At 34.8% G+C, this 17,039-nt stretch overlaps 1 protein-coding gene across 2 annotated transcripts in view; it reads left to right on the top strand.

Moving 5' to 3' along the window:
• The window catches only part of LOC138692974 (uncharacterized), a 29,132-nt gene extending 24,191 nt beyond the window's left edge, over positions 1 to 4,941 (top strand). For both annotated transcript variants that reach the window (XM_069816400.1, XM_069816401.1), the window contains exon 5: positions 4,457 to 4,941. In XM_069816400.1, the coding sequence (XP_069672501.1) occupies positions 4,457 to 4,543 (87 nt within the window). In that variant the 3' untranslated portion in view covers positions 4,544 to 4,941. The remainder of the gene's footprint in view (positions 1 to 4,456) is intronic.
• Positions 4,942 to 17,039: the final 12,098 nt, after the last annotated feature.

Raw genomic sequence — 17,039 nt, 5'->3', positions numbered from 1 at the left:
GAGATTTATCTGGGAAATCTCAGACCTCGAGTGGCATTTATTAGGACTATTTCGTGAATAAAATAAAAATGTAAATAGTATATCCCTAAAATTCAATCACAAAATGTTAATAATTTTGTTTATTAACGAATACTTAACCTATTCAGACATTGTGAAGTTGAAATACTCGTAGATGAATATCGATTACTGCAATAAAGAAATTCGACGTTATTATTCAGTAATGCCAATTGTGAAAAGCGAAATATAGGTTTAACAATTTTAATTACATGTACTGCACTTTTCTCTTATTATTATAACATAAATACATTTTCATTATCAGCTGAAATCATAATTTAATTTAACAGTAACAGTGGGGACAGCTATGTACCAATGCTTATGTATTCACAACGAGACATGATGCTACACAGTGAAACCATCTCTGTATAGATAGGCCTAATTAAAATACGAATTTTATTACGCCATACGGAAGGCAATTTGATGAAATGACCTTATTATTACTATGCAAGGTCATTGGGTTTGATATGCAATGATGTTACATAAATTTGAACATCTGACTTTCTATTAAATGTTTCATTTCATTCGCAAGATACAATTTTATAGGCTACTTATAGGACATGTTACCTGTGGCAGCAGGACCAATGTCATGTGTCTTATTTCGACCGTTACAATCAGTGCTACACGAAAGCATTTTTTATAGCTCGACAAACGCATTCTCGCTGTAGTGTGTAACGGAACTAAAGCTGCATCTACACCGTACGCAGTGATCTACACAATTCAATATCCCAATCGCATATGCGTGCAATCTGGGAAGAATATTGAAAGAATTAAGTTTAAAAGGTACGTTCAATTAAGATGCATGAAGATTTTGTGCCTACATGGTGCGCCGTTTTGAACGTCGTCTTCAATGCGTAAATATATTAATTAATATTAAATATCAATCTTGCATTCATTGCTTTAATGTTGAAAGAAAAGTTTAACCGTGTAGTTGCATCTTAATGTATTCATGATCATCAATTTACGGTTAAACAGTTGGCGACAACGACTAAAGAAAAGAATCACCATGCCATTAATTGATAGCGATAAATTTAGCTGCAAAAATTATCGTGAAGTCTGACTGATTGGTTGGAATTAAAAATTTCATTACACTTCATTGGTCGAAAATGGAATGACGTCATATAAACGAAATAGTCACACTAATATAGGAATAATTTTGTATCATTAAATTTATCATTATAGACATAAACCTTAAATAAAAATACGAATATTTTGTTAATTCAGTATGTGAATAATGCTGTTGTTTCTCTTTTCAAGGTTTTATGCAACATGGACCTTTTTATCGTTCATCGTATTATCATTTCCCAATATGTTGACTCAAAACTAATTGATATAACATTAAAAATATTTTATTTAGTAGGCCTATATTAATGCATATATTTTTTTTCTCATTTATAGTGAGGAACTCGTAAGTTTAGTTCCTAAAAGTTTAATTTGGCTGTCCTTTCAGTGTTGCCAACTAATACCAAATATATGATGAAAGAGGGAAAAATCACAATGCTATGTACTACAATAATAATAATAATAATAATAATAATAATAATAATAATAATAATAATAATAATACAGTATTAACAATTACAATGTCTTGCATGTTTACTTATTTATCACACGTCATCTTTATTTGCGAGATGTTTCCTAAATGGTTCAATAATTTATGAAACAGTATATTTTCTTCCTGGACTTCTCGCATATTACGTTGGTAATTAGGATTAGGATATGATCTAATATTAAAATTAATTTTGTCTGGCAAAATGAAATTCATTGCTTTGACTAAACAGTTTACAATTCACGACACCTATCTAAAAATGTATTTAGTTTGATAAAACAGAATACAACTTTGAAATGTGTACCCTACTAAAAATACTTACGAGCACTTTATTTTTTGGAGAAGTTGCTACAATGCTATTTCCTCTCTTGGAAATTTTAATAAAAATCTAAACACGAAAGAAATTCATTAAAATGTGAAATATATTTCTGTCCATGTTTCATACCAAGTAGATCTATAACCTATTTCTTATTTAATCGCACTTATCTGAATATAGAGTTGAATTGGAATCACAACGCAACACAACTGAATTGCGTATTGATATGAATATTAATACCGGTATTACTAAATACAGTAATTATTAATTCACAGGCTTAGGTACTTGCATTTTCATCAGTTTCCTTGACTGCAAACCGAAATTATTGCTGCCAACATAACAGAAATAACTTCCAGTTGTATTTGTTAGTATTCGGAATTCGAAACGAAGTTGGTAAAAGAAAATTCAACCTGACATCTAGAAAATCCCTATAATCCATTAGCATATGTAGTAATAGGTGGAAAATGGATAGGTTTCACCCTTAGGGTATTAAGTAAGCTGATCCGGACTATATTTGTATTTTCTAGTACTCATTCCTTTCTAAAACCTTAAAATTCCTCTCGTACTTGGAAACAACAACTTTAGATTATATGAGTGTTCCTCAGGATTTTAAATTGTGCCACTGATTGGAAAAGGTTTAAAAATGTTGGGGATTAATTTACTATAGGATATCGCTTAATTTTCGTCAAGTTGGACAAACTATGACGTCACAATATGGCCGCAATCACGTCACAACATGGCCGACGTAAACCAAAACAAGAAATAAATAAAACTATCTAAAAAAATTAAAAAAACAAATTGACGATATCCCATTCTACAATATTACCCATCCGCTATTATCCAAAATACGATATGGCCAAAACAATTCGCGATGTCCCATACTGGAACAGAGCCCATCCTCTCTTATCCAAAATACGATATCGCCAAAACAATTCACGATATCCCATTCTGGAATATAGCCCAACCGCTCTTATCCAAAATACGATATCATCAAAACAATTCACGATATCCCATACTGGAACAGAGCCCATCCGCTCTCATCCAAAATAGGATATCAGCAAAACAATATCACAATATCCCATTCTGAAATATAACCCATTCGCTCTTATCCAAAATACGATATCACCAATACAATTCACGATATCCCATTACGGAATATAACCCATGCACTCTTATCCAAAATACGATATCACCGAAACAATTCACGATATCCCATACTGGAACAGAGCCCATCCGCTCTTATCTAAAATAGGATATCAGCAAACCAATACCACAACATCCCATTCTGAAATATAACCCATCCGCTCTTATCCAAAGTACGATATCACCAAATCAATTACAAACATCCTATCCTCGAATATAACGCAACCCCTCTTATCCAGAATAGAATATCAGCAAAACAATTTCAAAACATATATTCATCTCATGTCACTAAAACATCCCCTCAACGAGCCCACTAACCTTCTCACATACCTCGGCTTTCACACAAATAATAGAAATACAACACAAAAACATAATAAAAACTTCGAATTTAAATAAACTAACCTTCAAATCATTTCCAAAAAACCACTTCCTACTGCTGTGCTCTCACAATTTTGAATCCCAAATAAAAACATTAAAAAGAAACAACGAACAGATCCGCACACACACACCCATATATACAAAACCAACTAAATTAAAAACATATTTTTACAATAAATAAATTAAACATTATCCTCGATACGTAATTACTACCCTAGCAAACGAAGTCATCATTATAAAAAAACAAATAAAACGCTCTCCCTAGCGAAAAAAAAATGTAACCTCTACAAAAACAATAAGGGTAATAACAACAAATAATTAAAACGAAAACAAAATAAAAATCACTCCTAAATAAAAAAAACTCACACATCCTTATTCTCAAGAACATACAAAACACATCTCTCAAAAACGCACTAACAACACAATCACCCACATTAACATTCTTCCTCCAAACATACTCATCTAAATGTCCCTGATCGACCCTTCGCTTCAAACCTCTTGGCCAGGAACACACTCCATTCCAAAACAAATAACCAAAAACACAACCTCTCATCAATGAAACAAATAACACAATGATTTCTAAACGACGACTCAAGAATTAAATAAATAATAGAACGATTTACTCACCATCCAAACACAACCTTAACCGGTATGCCATTCAAACTTCATGAATACCAACCACGAACAAAATTTACCTATCTACCAACCTATCCACTTCCATCCAAAAAGTGACGTCTTCAAGTGACGTCATAATATCACATCACTCCATTCTCCAATCTAGCCAACATAAATTCTCATAAAAACAATAACGATATCTTATAATCAAGTAAACCCAAATGTTGATCTTTAGGGAAAAGAGTTATCCCATGGAAAATCTGCCCAAGAATTCTCTTGTGTTATCTTACAGTCTATTATGCCTAATACGATTAAATGCAATTCTCTGAAATCTAATATCGATGTCCTTTTCTTAATCTAAATTGTGCTATCTTTCTGTTTTATTTTTTCTATATTTTTAGGAAGAGGAGAGTGATTTGGACACAGTGAATGATGACGCAAGAGTGGAAGTATCAGCAGAGGACAACGAGGTTTTGACGGAGAGGTGAGTGAGGTTTGCGAGTCTTCACGTAGAGAGTTGATTGTGTTTGAAGTGTCTGTTAGCTTGACTGTCCAGAAGCAGCTTCAGAAGAACTGTCTGTCTGAATCATCCAGCAATAATCAGTCATCTCATTCACACTCCGCTTCCCTTGGTATCTGGTTGCCATAATGTACTGTTCCAACCTTTCTTCATGTTCTTCACTAAAAGTGCGTAGTTTTTCAGGAAAGAAATATATATGGACATGCAAGAAGTGGGCCCTTATAGTCATATTACAGTCCAGGGTCTCTGCAACGTAATTGCTACTGTTTCTTTATAATTGAGGTCTTTATAATTCCCTAAGAAATTATGTACTAACATTTTGAATCTATTTCAATAGTATTTCTGCAAATCTTTGATCACATTTACAAAGCCACTGTGTAACATTAATTTTTCTGTTTTATTTATTTGTATATTATTTATATATTTGTTGTTTATGTGTTTACTTACTCCTTTACTTATTTATTTATTTACTTATTTTTTATTTGTTTATTCATTCCTTCATTTATTTGTTTATTATTTCATTTATTTGTTTATGTGTTTACTTACCTTTTTACTTATTTATTTCTATATTTTTATGTACCTATTTATTTACTTGTGTTTTTATATTCTTATTTATTTATTTACTTATTATTTATTTGTTCATTCACTTATTTATTTGTTTATTCAATTATTTATTTGTTTATTCATTCATTTATTTATTTATTCATTCATTTATTTCTTTATACATTTACTTATTTATTTATTCATTCATTTATTTGTTTATTCATTAATTTATTGGTTTATTCATTCTTTTATTTGTTTATTCATTCATTCATTTATTTATTTGTTTATTTATTTATTTCTTTATTCATTCATTTATCTGTTTATTCATTCAATCAATGATTTATTTATTTAACCTGTCTGTCTATTCATTCCTTCGTGTAATTAAGGACATCAGTCTTTCATTTCCACACCACCAGCAATACTACTGCAATAATACATACAATGGTTCTTGAACAATATTATTTCACCAATGTCTGATATGTTTCTGTTTGGCCACTGTTTCCTATTCCCCTGCATAGACTAGCCCTATTGTCCCACTCACAGAAGAAACATGTTGGTGTTGTTATTAACTAATGCAGAATACTTAGCTGTAAAGCCATTAATCCTCTTGCTGTCCAATATTTCGCACATACAGTGAGTTTGGAGCAGTGCTGTCACGAAATCTGCACCGCAACTTATGATTTTGATGTTACGAGATGGCCGCGTGCGTTTCTATAAACATCTGCATGTGAGTACGATAATAATGAGACAGTTGAATGCTCGTAGTTCAGTTTCTATTTGTAATATTCTTTTAATCTTACAACAAAAAAAACCGTACTTTACTATGAAATTCAGATTAGTGTAACTCTGAAAATATTGATATTAGGATACATGTTTGTATGACATATTTGCTCATAATGTCTTCGAAAATAAGCTGTGTAAATGGCGGAGAATCCTCGTGAATCAGCTTTTGTATAACATGAATAAGAATTCTAAAAATTTATAGCATATTTGTAATACGGAATTTGGAAACAATCGCATATAATAGCACCTCATGAAATAGGTTTGTGTTCATTTGAATGTTCAAAAATTGTATGTATATTCGTTGCGACTATTTTATAGATTAATAGTATCTTTGCTTCAGGATTGCAGCTACCAATGGGAGGATTATATCATCAGAATTGGACAGTCTTTCTCTTGAAGAGAACGAGATTGTGTGCGACATTCCCAAGAATTCAAGTTCTTTGGGAAAACCTGTGCGGACTCATGAAGATGAGAAACAATTGGAACTAGAGTTCTCTAAAGTATCTTTCTCAACTGCGAAAAAAAACAACGAGCATTTACCCATCGACGTAGGCAAGAAACGTTTCAAATGTGATGTTTGTGGTAAAGATTTCAAGAAATTGGCTTGCCTAAAAAGACATGAGCGCGTTCATACAGGCGAGAAACCTTTTAAATGTGATGTTTGTGGTAAGTGTTATTCGCAGGCTGGTAGCTTAAAAGTCCATAAACGCGGGCACACAGGCGATAAACCTTTCATATGCAATGATTGTGGTAAAGATTTCACGACTTTGGCTTGCCTAAAAAGACATGAGGGGGTTCATACTGGCAAGAAACATACAGGCGAGAAACCTTTTAAATGTGATGTATGTGGTAAAGATTTCACGAAAATGGCCAGCCTGAAAGGACATGAGCGCGTTCATACAGGCGAGAAACCTTTTAAATGTGATGTTTGTGGTAAGTGTTATTCGCAGGCGGGTAGCTTAAACGTCCATAAACGCGGCCACACAGGCGAAAAACCTTTCATTTGCAATGTTTGTGGCAAAGATTTCACAACATTTGCTTGCCTAAAAATACATGAGCGCGTTCATACAGGCGAAAAACCTTTTAAATGTAAAACTTGTGGTAAGTGTTTCTCTATATTGAGCAATCTAAAGAGACATAGCCTGTGTCACACTGCTTTCAAATGTGATAACTTGAAATCTAATAAATTGAATGGGCATGATCATCTATACTCTGGTGAGAAACCATTCAAATGTGACATGTGTGGTAAGTCTTACTCTATGGCTTATTTACTAAAGAAGCATGAACGCGTGCACACTGGCGTGAAACCTTTTAAATGTTCCAGTTGTGATAAGTGTTTCTCTTATTTGAATTATCTAAAATGCCATGAACTTCTGCACACTGGCAAGAAACCTTTCAAATGTGATGTTTGTGGTGAATGTTTCTTGCAGTTGAGTATCTTAATAGTCCACAAACGCAGGCACACAGGCGATAAACCTTTCATATGCGATGTTTGTGGTAAAGGCTTCACGACGTCGGATAACCTAAAAACACATGAGCGCCGACATACGGGCGAGAAGCCGTTTGAATGTAAAATTTGTGGTAAGTGTTTCTCTGACTGCAGTAATCTAATAAGACATAACCGGCTTCACACTGCTTTGAAATTTGATGTTTGTGGTAAGCGATACTTGAAATCGAATAAACTGAAAGTGCATGAACGCCTTCACAGTGGCGGGAAACCTTTTAAATGTGACGTTTGTGGTAAATGTTTCTCCCACTCATATAGACTGAAGAACCATGAACGTACACACACTGGCGAGAAACCTTTCAAGTGCGATGTTTGTGGTAAGTGTTACTCGAAGTCTTATACCTTGAACGTCCATAAACGCGGGCACACAGGCGATAAACCTTTCATTTGCGATATTTGTAATAAAGATTTTGCTACGTTGGCCGGCCTGAAAGTACATGAGCGTCGACATAGTGGCGAGAAACCTTTTAAATGTGAAATTTGCGGTAAGTGTTTCACGGATTTGACTAACGTAAGAAGACATAAGCGGATTCATACTGGTTAGAAACTGTAGCAATGTGGTGTTTGTGGTAATTGTTACTTGCACTCGGGTAACCTAAAAGACCAAGTTCTCTTTCGCATTTGCGAGTAACCTTCCAAATGTAATGTTTGTGGTAATTGTTACTCGAAATAGGATAACCTAACAGCTCATGGACGCCGACACAGAGACCAGTAACCTAAAAATACAATGTTCGTTGTGAGTGATTCTCTCACTACTGGTCTTTAAGCCATGAACTTCTGTGAAACATAAATGTGTGAACCGTCAAATGTGTTTTACTATTGCTAAATATTCAAGTACTCTTACCTTATCGTAACAAATATTTCTAATGCTATTTTTGTGGTGAGTTGTTTTTTCACTGTGGGGTATCGTGAAAAGCTATTGCCATGTATAGGCGAGGTGCCTGAAACGTGTTTCCTTTGCAAAAGTATTTCAAATATGTTTGCAAAGATACTGATGAAAAGATTTGGTAATGCCACGATTGTGGAATGTTTTTGTCAGTTCTGTAATCTAATGTTTTTGGGGTTTGGTCCACAAAATAAACCGGGAACGGAAAATACAACTAGAGGTTAAATACTGTTCAAATACATTCATTAAAAGGTGAACGGGAAATTTGTAGGAAAAGTGAAAGTTGATTCACTCTGTTGTCATAAAACTATTTTCGTGTCGTGTATTTTGTAGCATGGAGGCCGTAACAGGACATCATCTTCATCCGTCGTGTCTTAATTCAAAAATGCAGTAGAATCACGTTCAGTATTATCCTACGTATATTTGATCAGATTACCGAGTCAATTGAATTATTAAACAATTCTGTGTCATCAATTCGTTAGTAGGTTAATCTATGTTTGAAGAATTGTTTTGAGATCATGGGATGAGTGATAGCAAGAGTAAGAAGGTAAACTATAGATGAGGCGATACCTGACATGTGAGCTGTGTCAGAAAGGAAAGATTGAGCTTTCAAAAATAGAATTTATTTCATGATGTTTAATAAACGAATCTAGAGACAATTAAGGTCATCTCATACCTAAAACCTGTTTTCCACCTCCATACTGATTGGTGACATAGCCACGGTACATAGTAATGTCACATAACAGATCTTGCGTCCCGTGCTGTACATAAGATTTGCTGATGATATGGCGATTGAAGAAGAGATCATACTAAGAGGTAAGCTGCTGGAGCTAAGGGACATCTCCAAGCAATATGGGATGAAGATAGATACAAATGAGGCGAAAAACATGGTTGTAGGTACAAAAATAAACAAGATAAATTTACTAATTCTGAATGAAGCAGTAGAACAAGTGGACAAATCTCAGATACTTGGGGTTTACTATAAGCAGTAACATGAGCTGCTGCCAGGAACTCAAACATAGGATAGCAATGGCCAAGGAAGCTTTTAATAGAGAGAGGTGCATCTTCTGCGGACTTCTGGACAAATAACTAAGGAAGAAACTACTGATGTGCTTTTTATGAGGAATGGCATTGTATGGGGAAGAAGCATGGACATTACGACGAAGTGAAGAGAAGTGAAAAGAACTATTTAAATGTGAATATGGAGAAGAATGGAACTTGTTAAGTGGACAGTCTTAATAGGAAATAAAGCTGTGTGGGAAAGAGTGGGTCAAAAAGGAATGATGCTGAAACTGACCAATAGGAGAAAAAGGAATTGGTTGGGTCACTGGTTGAGAAGAAACTGCCTACTGAAGGATGCACTGGAAGAAATGGTGAACGGGAGAAGTGCTCGGGGTTGAAAAAGATATATAATAGACGACATTAAGATATGTGGATCATCTGTGGGGTGAAAGAGGAAAACAGAAAATAGGAAAGATTGGAGAAAGCTGGGTTTGCATTGAAAGACGTGCCCCTTGCCGGAACACTGAATGACTGAGTTTGTGTTTATGTCAACTGGCTTGTTCTCATGAAAGAACGCCATTTTTCAATTATGCACATTGTCGTTTCCGTTGCCGGTTTATTGTGAATCATATTGCAGTTTTGTACTCATCCAGTGAATGTATCAAAATTTTATTAATGTAGCCATAAGTTTACACATTTAAAATGTTATTTCTTATCTGTACTCCTTGAAATACTGATTCGGTCCTCAATTTATGTTAACATTATTGTATCGCCTTTATATTGTTTGTTTTATTTTATTTCTATTTCTTACTTACTTACAAATGGCTTTTAAGGAACCCGAAGGTTCATTGCCACCCTTACATAAGCTCGCCATTGGTCCCTATCCTGTGCAAGGTTAATCCAGTCTCTATCATCATATCCCCTCTCCCTCAAATCCATTTTAATATTATCCTCCCATCTACGTCTCGGCCTTCCCAAAGGTATTTTTCCCTCCGGTCTCCCAACTAACACTCAATATGCATTTCTGGATTCGCCCATTCGTGCAACATGCCTTGCCCATCTCAAACATCTGGATTTAATGTTCCTAATTATGTCACGTTGAGTGGAAGAGAAGGCCTTATGGCCTTAACTCTCCCACCTAAAATAAATCATTATTATTATTATTATTATTATTATTATTATTATTATTATTATTATTATTAAGAATACAATGCATTCAATTCCGCGTTGTTTAACTTTCTCCATTCTGCTGTAACTACATCCCTCTTAGCCCCAACTATTTTCCTAAGAACCTTATTCTCAAACACCTTTAATCTCTGTTCCTTTCACAGAGTGAAAGTCCAAGTTTCACAACCATACAGGACAACCGGTAATATAATTTTTATAAATTCTAACTCAGATTTCTTGACAGGAGACTAGCTGATAAAAGTTTTTCAACCGAATAATAACAGGCATTTCCCATATTTATTCTGCGTTTAATTTTCTCCCGAGTTTCATTTATATTTGTTACTGTTGCTCCAAGATATTTGAATTTTTCCACCTCTTCGAAGGATAAATCTCCAATTTTTATATTTCCATTTCGTACAATATTCTGATCACGAGACATAATCATATACTTACTCTTTTCGGGATTTACTTCCAAACCGATTGCTTTACTTGCTTCAAATAAAATTTCCGTGTTTTCCCTAATCATTTGTGGATTTTCTCCTACCATATTCACGTCATCTGCATAGACAAGAAGCTGATGTAACCCGTTCAATTCCAAACCCTGCCTTTTATCCTGAACTTTCCTAATGGCATTTTCTAAAGCGAAGTTAAAAATTAAATGTGATAATGCATCTCCTTGCTTTAGCCCGCAGTGAATTGGAAAAGCAACAGATAGAAACTGGCCTATACGGACTCTGCTGCACGTTTCACTGAGACACATTTTAGTTAATCGAACTAGTTTCTTGAGAATGCGCAATTCAATAAGAATATCATATAATACTTCTCTCTTAACCGAGTCATATGCCTTTCTGAAATCTATAAATAACTGATGTACTGTACCCTTATACTCCCAAATTTTCTCCAATATCTGTCGAATTAAAAAAATCTGATCAATAGTCGATATTTTACGCCTAAAACCGCACTGATGATCCTCAATAATTTCATCTACGTACGGATTCAGTGTTCTCAACAGAATATTGGACAAAATTTTGTATTCCTTTATGTGGCGTCTTTCTCTTCTGTAGGGGCGTGTGCATTTATAACTATGATGTTGCACCATCTACCCTAAATATCCTCCGGACCCTTTACATCCGGAGGTTACATTTGTTGTTTTATATTTGATTTTACATTGTTGATATTTCGGACTTTATACTTCCGATTATTTTATAAAATTTTATAGTTTGAAAATGTGATTCACAAGTTATCTCTGGTGGCCTTAGTTTTATTGTTTTGTTTTATTTGTTCGATTTGAATACCACCACTGCTAAAGTACTAAATATGATAACCTGTCACTGACAAATTCGACCTTGTTTACTGCAGATTTTATTGTTTTATGAAAAAAGAATCCTGTTCCTAATTGGTGTTTATTGTTTTCTTCCCCATAAGACAACAAATAAACTCCTATTTGTCATATGGCATTCCCACCTAACCTGACCTCTTGCACGTCTACGAAGTCTATTCTATATCTAGCTAGTTCTTTTGCTACTAATGTTACCCCTCCTGTTCTATAAAGACTAGTTAAGTTCCAAGTATCAAATCTCAAAACCTTATTCCTTTGCTGTAGTCATGCCAGAGAATGAGTCCTTTTCCGAGGCTTATTGTAGGGATTCGTAACAAGCTGTTTTTTACGGTGATGGGTTGTTATCCCTTCGCCCAACCCCCAAGCTGGAGGACACATCCCTTGTCTGCTGTCCACGACTGCTTATTCAATATATTCGCAGCTACCTTCCATATCTGGAGGCCGTCTCCTCTATCCGCAACCTGAGGACGCACCATGCCGTGGTGATAGGGACCCACAATACATGGGTTTCTATTTATATAGTTGTAATTATATTCTGTAGTCTGATGTATTATTTCCACTATTTGAGGTTCTGGGTGATATGCACATTTATTATCAGGCGGAGGATATGTGTCAGTCGAAGAATAACTGTTTGTATGCATCTGAAGTCTGACTGGTGCATTGTGTAGCTAGTCAGCGATGTATGCAATGGCAGAGGAAAGGAACTGGCCACCCTACCCCGTTATCTCCTACCCTAGTTGCCTCATAAATGGTGTCTTCTTGGTATCACTTGTAACTTTCAGACCTGTCTTCGGACAATTGACTAAACAACAACAACATGTTCTGTTCTCTATTATTATATAAATTTGTACTTGACCATGTTATAGCATCTTCCGATGCATTAAAATTTGTAATTTGAAATCTTGTTCCAGTATTTGAAATGTTTCATTCATCTCCTAACACTGCTGGCGTCCATGTACACATCTTCGTATGCATGCTGAAGCCTGAGGTGATTTTCATCAGAAGATTTTTTCTCTTTAATGAGGAATTCAATAACAATGTGCTGTCGAAGCAAATCATTGTTGTAGACCAATTTGCAAACAGCCTGTGATCTATTGTTGGAAGCTAATGACGTCACAACATGTCAACACGCGATTATGAACATGCAGTCGTTTTTATTACGTTGTTGGAAATGGATTGTAATATTCTGAAGAGACCCTATGTTTGAAGCTGTAAGTTTATGGTTCTCAAAATTCTTACATATAGACATTCCTTATCGCATCGCAGCTGTATAAACATCGTCCACTACTTCAGTGCTGGAAGTCAGCACAAAAGCAATGAGACAAAGGCAACTGTGACGGAAAAAATGGAAATCTTACGAAAGTACGATGAGAACAGTACTCTTAATCAGAAACAACTCTCTGATTCATTAGAAATCACATCATCCACATTAAGCACAATAATAAAAAATCGCTACTTAATCTCTGCAGCTCCGACTTGGGAAGGATGTAAGCGCAGGAAAGTGAAGGTGATAAACATGAGGACTTGGAAACACGCACGCGACAAATAACTATAAAATACTTTTTTCCGAAAGAATTGAGTGGAGTGTATATTGTAAATGTCTTTGACGTACAATATAGTATTGACTAGACTTCGTGGAATTGCCACGAGAATCGCAAGGTTTACTGCGCACGCGGTATAGACTGTATGAGTAGGGGGCGTGCAAAGGATGGAGTATGCCTCAGATGTAAACACTGAGCAATATGCTGCGGTTACAATAAAACCTGTATCCTGCATTCAAGAAATATAATGAATGATCATTGATGTAGGAAGTGTCTAAACATGTAAATACAAAATTAGTTTATAGTGAGATATATTACCTATTAAAATTTGATGTAAGATACTCACATCATCCTTGAATATGTACATTGCAGTGAACAGTTACGTACATTTTGAGCGACTGCAAAGTAACCTCCTCCGATTGTTACCTTAAAGAGTTGTTATTTTGGGAAAATGTATGTTCAACATCACACGATGTAATACGTGCATATTTGAAGAACGGAAAGTCACTACTTTTTAGTACACCAACTTCAGATGTCTCGTCGTGACCTGATGGGACATCATTTATTATACGAAGTTGTGAATAGGCAGAATTTTTAGCAATAATGTTTCTCAACTTACATTTCTCTTTTTCTGAAATTAATGAATTGTTATTTTGGATAACGGTTTGTGATACTTTATCTACTATATTAAGGGCTTCTGAGAGTTGTAGTTTAGACGATTCTAACAGGATGATGCTTTTGGACACGATTTTCTAATTAGAATCAATGAACAGATTATCTTCCAATAGCTGTTCTAAAGCAAAGATTTTACAGCTGCAACAACTGAACTGTCCGTGCTATCCAATGCATCAATTACCTCCATTATATTTCCGTAATGTTCTGCATAATAATTAACAGCAAAAACAATTGTTTGGAACAGCAACACTCTCATTGTAGTATGTTTGATTGAATTCTTGTCTGCACTGAACAAATGTTAAGCTTTGACTCTTCCAACCACAGTAATGCAAAAACAAGTGCTTACATAGGTATACATTAGCTGTAGCTGCTCTATCTATTTCAACTGGTCACATCTCTTAACATGAACTGCTTATACTACGAGACCGGGTGGTCGCTCACCACCTCTATACTACCGTACATCGGCAACCTGATAGCATGCTGTGTGTGGCAATTCAACGAAGTCTAGTAATTACATAATGGAGTAATGCTGTATTACCTTTGATGAATCATGTATTTCAATAAAGAAAAATGCTAATAGTTACCATATATAAGTGAAAATTAGTATACCCGTCTAATACGCGATCCTGATAATACGAGGTTTACACGCAGTCCCTTGAACAGCGTCTTATCTGGGTTTTATTGTATTAACCCATAAAATTGGATCCATTGGGGGTATAAATGTGATTTTTGTTTCTATGTGTTCAGAAAACATGAAACATTCATCATATATACATGCAGGGTCCCAGCAATATACCAATTTTCCCAGCACACTTGTTATTTGATTTTGAGATTTCTAAGCGACGACTATGCGGCGGGTCTGCGTAGCCCATATGTTGCAACACAGCACTGCCGCTATTGGCTATCGCCGATAAGCAGACACTCCTGCAAAAGTCAGAAGGTTTGAGCGCGACTGTATGTATTTGAATGCGATATAGGATTACTTTCAGGTCGCATTTTATTTGGCCGTTCTTTATTAAATTTTCAGTTGTTTCATAGCACACTTTATGCTAAAAGAAGAATTAATTAATGTTTTTGTCACGTGGCCCATTGTATATTTATTCATTTACTTAAACTCTTCAAGTGATCCTGTTTGACAAATCTTGTCATGATCGGCAAGCATCAAACTTGCGATTTTTTCTTTCATCTGCAAGAAAATAGTCCACTGTACACAAAAATGCCAACATGATAAATCATTCTTAATTGCATTCTCTTCGACACTACACAGTAATCAAGATTGTGTATACATTGGTTACCCTGTAAGACGGTGCTAAATGTTTCGTACAATATATTATTAAGAAAGCTAAAACCACTTCTGTGGAATTACGGCCACCATGTCACTCAATTGAGTAGGCTCCTTGTATAAAGGTGGTTGACTTAATATATGTCAACATATATGTCGATCTTGGAGTCAGGCCATAAAGGGAAAAACACTTCAAGAGAAGGATTCCATCCGGTGCGCTGGATTGAACTTCGGCGTAGTTCAGTGGTTACAGCTCAAAATTTCATAAAATAGTTCATTTATAAAAAAGAAAATTCTGAAACTAACCCACAGAAGGGCACATAAGAAATAATGCGGAACTGTAAGTGACATTAGTTTGAAAAAAATGTGTATATTTTTTTTCGTAATTAGAGTGAGATGGGAAAAGAATGTGAAGTTCCAAACTTTGAGTTGCTGGAGTTTACAAATAAAATATTACATAATTCTGTGGCAGTCTCGTCGCGTTACAATAATGACTAAGTGGGATACTTAATGAAAAATATTTTTCATTTGACAGGGTATTAAGAGTAGGACTATGAAGTTTTCATAAGACTACCATAAACTAGTTTCATAGAATGTATGCGAATTGCCTAGAATGAAACTCCGCTTTCTCCAAATTATGAAATTTGGTTTAAGGACTAGGGTTCCCAGACATATTGGGGGGGGAAAAAACACGGGGACACATCAGTAATCACTGAGTAAGTTTAGTATGCGCAACTATCAAAAATGCCAATCTTACAAATTGTGTGTGTAGTAAAGTTTACTACACAAACACTATTTACTAACTAAGGGTAAGTAGACAAAATTGCTAGGGAACCATATTTGCATTAAGTTTATGCTTCTTTATGTATTTATGTTTTTATTTATTTTAGTAGGTTATTTTACGACGCTTTATCAACATCTAAGGTTATTTAGCGTCTGAATGAGGTGAATGTGATAATGCCGATGAAATGAGTCCGGGGTCCGACACCGAAAGTTACCCAGCTCCTTTGTATAAGTTGCCTTCAAATTGTTTATACTAATTTATCACAGAAATAGCTGCAAAATTCACTACTCATGTAATAATATTCTTATAAATCAATCCGCATGGGCTTTGCAATATTCATCTGAAAAATTAATTTCACTTAACAATTGTTTATTTTGGAGAATCAAGTCATGAAAAACCACACAATCCTCACTGAAGAATGATTTTACACCAAGCATTGATTTTATTGTTTTCATAGACAATTTATTTTTCTCATCAGTTCATAAAGCATTCATGTGAGAAAATAATCTTTCGACAACTCATTTGTTTCAGGGATACACATAATGAACTGCACTACTCCTTTCAGATATGAGAGTTCTCCTTCATTACTTTAAAAACGATCCACCTAGACTTCATCTATACATTTGGTTTTGCCATCATTCGCCTTCAGAAATTAATAACTCAATAATTGTTTCATGATAGCCCATCTACAGTAATGTAGAATATACATTGTAACATTTACATTTCTGTTTCGACATGTTTCAGTGCAGAATTTTGCAGGGAATGTGATAAATTGCCCGTTTGGAGTCAAACTGCAATTTATATGCCTCAACTTTATAAGAAAAATCACAGTTTGGAATGTAACAGCACTAGTTTTTCGTCTTTCCTGCAAAATCAGGTCTTTGGTTAAAGTACAATTTGATTCTAGACGACTTATTTATTATTATTATTATTATTATTATTATTATTATTATTA

Source organism: Periplaneta americana, chromosome 17, assembly GCF_040183065.1.
Source record: "Periplaneta americana isolate PAMFEO1 chromosome 17, P.americana_PAMFEO1_priV1, whole genome shotgun sequence".
NCBI classification, from domain to species: Eukaryota; Metazoa; Arthropoda; class Insecta; order Blattodea; family Blattidae; genus Periplaneta; species Periplaneta americana.
Note: the sequence above shows the minus strand (reverse complement) of the source record. Positions and strands in the feature narration are given on the sequence as shown.